Below are 2638 nucleotides of genomic sequence, written 5' to 3'. Positions count from 1 at the left end.
ATACAATACTGTGCAGTGTACTAATATACAATACTATATAGTGCAAGGCAGAAATGGAGAAATGGGACGAGGTGCAATTTAGGTACAATTCACAGTAGGTGTACGAGTTGTAGTGCAAATCCTTTATCAATAAATATAAAGTGTGTTTGTGTGATCTAAAGTGTGGAGAGTGGGTGCTGCAGTGTGTTGTTTGTTTGAGTGAGTGTGTGCGTGTGGGTGTGTGTGCTGTGTGCATTTGATGGTTGTTGCATAGTGATTATTGTTCGTTTAGCAGCCTGATGGCCTGGGGATAGAAGCTTCTTCTGAGTCTTTCTGTGGTCCATGTGTGAAGGGTGCTATATAGATAGAGTTGTTATTGTTTATTATTATTATATTGTAGAAATGTATGCATTGAAATGTCTGTAAGTCCCGACGACATTGAAAATGAGGGTGACCTCAATTGTCCTTTTCGGAGAATAAATAAAGGTTTGAATGAATGAATGAATGAATGAATGAATGAATGAATGAATGAATGAATGAATGAATGAATGAATGAACACTCTAATAGGGTTAAGGTTCATACCACTCTTTAGGGTTAGTAGTAATGAATGAATGAATGAATGAACACTAACAGGGTTAAGGTTATTAACTCTTAAGGTTAGTAGTCATTTTATATGAATTTTAAATGGTTGAATTGGAAAAGCTGGATGGAAACAGCAAAATTCCACAATAATGTAAAATATGTATTTAAACTTTACCATTGAGGTGGTTTTTGGTTTTGTTGATAAAAGGTTTATGTGATAAAGAGTTTATGTGATTAAGAGTTTGTGTGATAGAGTTCATGTGATAAAGAGTGTATGTGATAAAGAGTCTATGTGATAAAGAGTCTATGTGATAAAGAGTGTATGTGATAAAGAGTCTATGTGATAAAGAGTCTATGTGATAAAGAGTGAGTCTATGTGATAAAGAGTCTAAGTGATAAAGATTCTATGTGATAAATAGTGTATGTGATAAAGAGTCTATGTGATAAAGAGTCTATGTGATAAAGAGTGTATGTGATAAAGAGTCTATGTGATAAAGAGTCTATGTGATAAAGAGTGAGTCTATGTGATAAAGAGTCTAAGTGATAAAGATTCTATGTGATAAATAGTGTATGTGATAAAGAGTCTATGTGATAAAGAGTGTGTGATAAATAGTGTATGTGATAAAGAGTCTATGTGATAAAGAGTATGTGATAAATAGTGTATGTGATAAAGAGTCTATGTGATAAAGAGTGTGTGATAAATAGTGTATGTGATAAAGAGTCTATGTGATAAATAGTGTATGTGATAAAGAGTCTATGTGATAAAGAGTTTATGTGATAAATTGTGTATGTGATAAATAGTGTATGTGATAAAGAGTCTATGTGATAAATAGTGTATGTGATAAATAGTCTATGTGATAAAGAGTCTATGTGATAAATAGTGTATGTGATAAATAGTGTATGTGATAAAGAGTCTGTGTATAGCCTTTAAACTTGACAGAAATACTAATTTCATGTATATCGAGATAATTATAATTATATCGAGTGATATGAAATTTTTGATCATGTCCTTACAGAGTGTGTGTGTGTGTGCGTGCGTCCTTACAGAGTGTGTGTGTGTGTTCGTGTGTTCTTACAGAGTGTGTGTGTGTGTGCGTGCATCCTTACAGTGTGTGTGTGTGCGTGCGTCCTTAAAGAGTGTGTGTGTGTGCGTGTGTTCTTACAGAGTGTGTGTGTGTGTGCGTGCGTCCTTACAGAGTGTGTGTGTGTGTGTGTGCGTGCATGCGTCCTTACAGAGTGTGTGTGTGTGTGTGTGCGTGTGTTCTTACAGAGTGGGTGTGTGTGTGTGTGCGTGCGTCCTTACAGAGTGTGTGTGTGTGTGTGTGCGTGCATGCGTCCTTACAGAGTGTGTGTGTGTGCGTGTGTTCTTACAGAGTGTGTGTGTGTGTGTGTGCGTGCGTCCTTACAGAGTGTGTGCGCAGCACGGCGATGATCTTGGACAGAGCCATGTTCCACAGCTCGTCGGTGAAGAGCCTGGTCACCAGACCCTGGGTGGCGTGAAGGATGTGGTCCTCCACCACGAAGAACCTGGAACACACCAAACAAACATGAAGGATGTGGTCCTCCACCACGAAGAACCTGGAACACACCAAACAAACAAACATGAAGGATGTGGTCCTCGACCACGAAGAACCTGGAGCACACCAAACAAACATGAAGGATGTGGTCCTCCACCCTGAAGAACCTGGAACACACCAAACAAACAAACATGAAGGATGTGGTCCTCGACCACGAAGAACCTGGAACACACCAAACAAACATGAAGGATGTGGTCCTCCACCCTGAAGAACCTGGAACACACCAAACAAACATGAAGGATGTGGTCCTCGACCACGAAGAACCTGGAACACACCAAACAAACATGAAGGATGTGGTCCTCGACCACGAAGAACCTGGAACACACCAAACAAACATGAAGGATGTGGTCCTCGACCACGAAGAACCTGGAACACACCAAACAAACATGAAGGATGTGGTCCTCGACCACGAATAACCTGGAACACACCAAACAAACAAACATGAAGGATGTGGTTCTCGACCATGAAGAACCTGGAACACACCAAACAAACATGAAGG

General features: G+C 39.5%; 1 protein-coding gene across 1 annotated transcript in view; it reads right to left on the bottom strand.

Moving 5' to 3' along the window:
- Positions 1-1968: 1968 nt before the first annotated feature.
- Positions 1969-2638, bottom strand: part of LOC311248707 (exocyst complex component 6-like) — a gene marked incomplete at its 3' end in the record, with an annotated part of 10006 nt that continues 9336 nt past the window's right edge. The window contains exon 9 of the mRNA XM_084339544.1: positions 1969-2089. Within this exon, the coding sequence (XP_084195670.1) occupies positions 1969-2089 (121 nt within the window). The remainder of the gene's footprint in view (positions 2090-2638) is intronic.

This window comes from Notolepis coatsorum, assembly GCF_963971535.1.
Source record: "Notolepis coatsorum genome assembly, contig: SCAFFOLD_4081, whole genome shotgun sequence".
Classification (NCBI taxonomy): Eukaryota; Metazoa; Chordata; class Actinopteri; order Aulopiformes; family Paralepididae; genus Notolepis; species Notolepis coatsorum.
The sequence above is the reverse complement of the archived record's forward strand: the minus strand, read 5'-3'. Positions and strand labels throughout refer to the sequence as shown.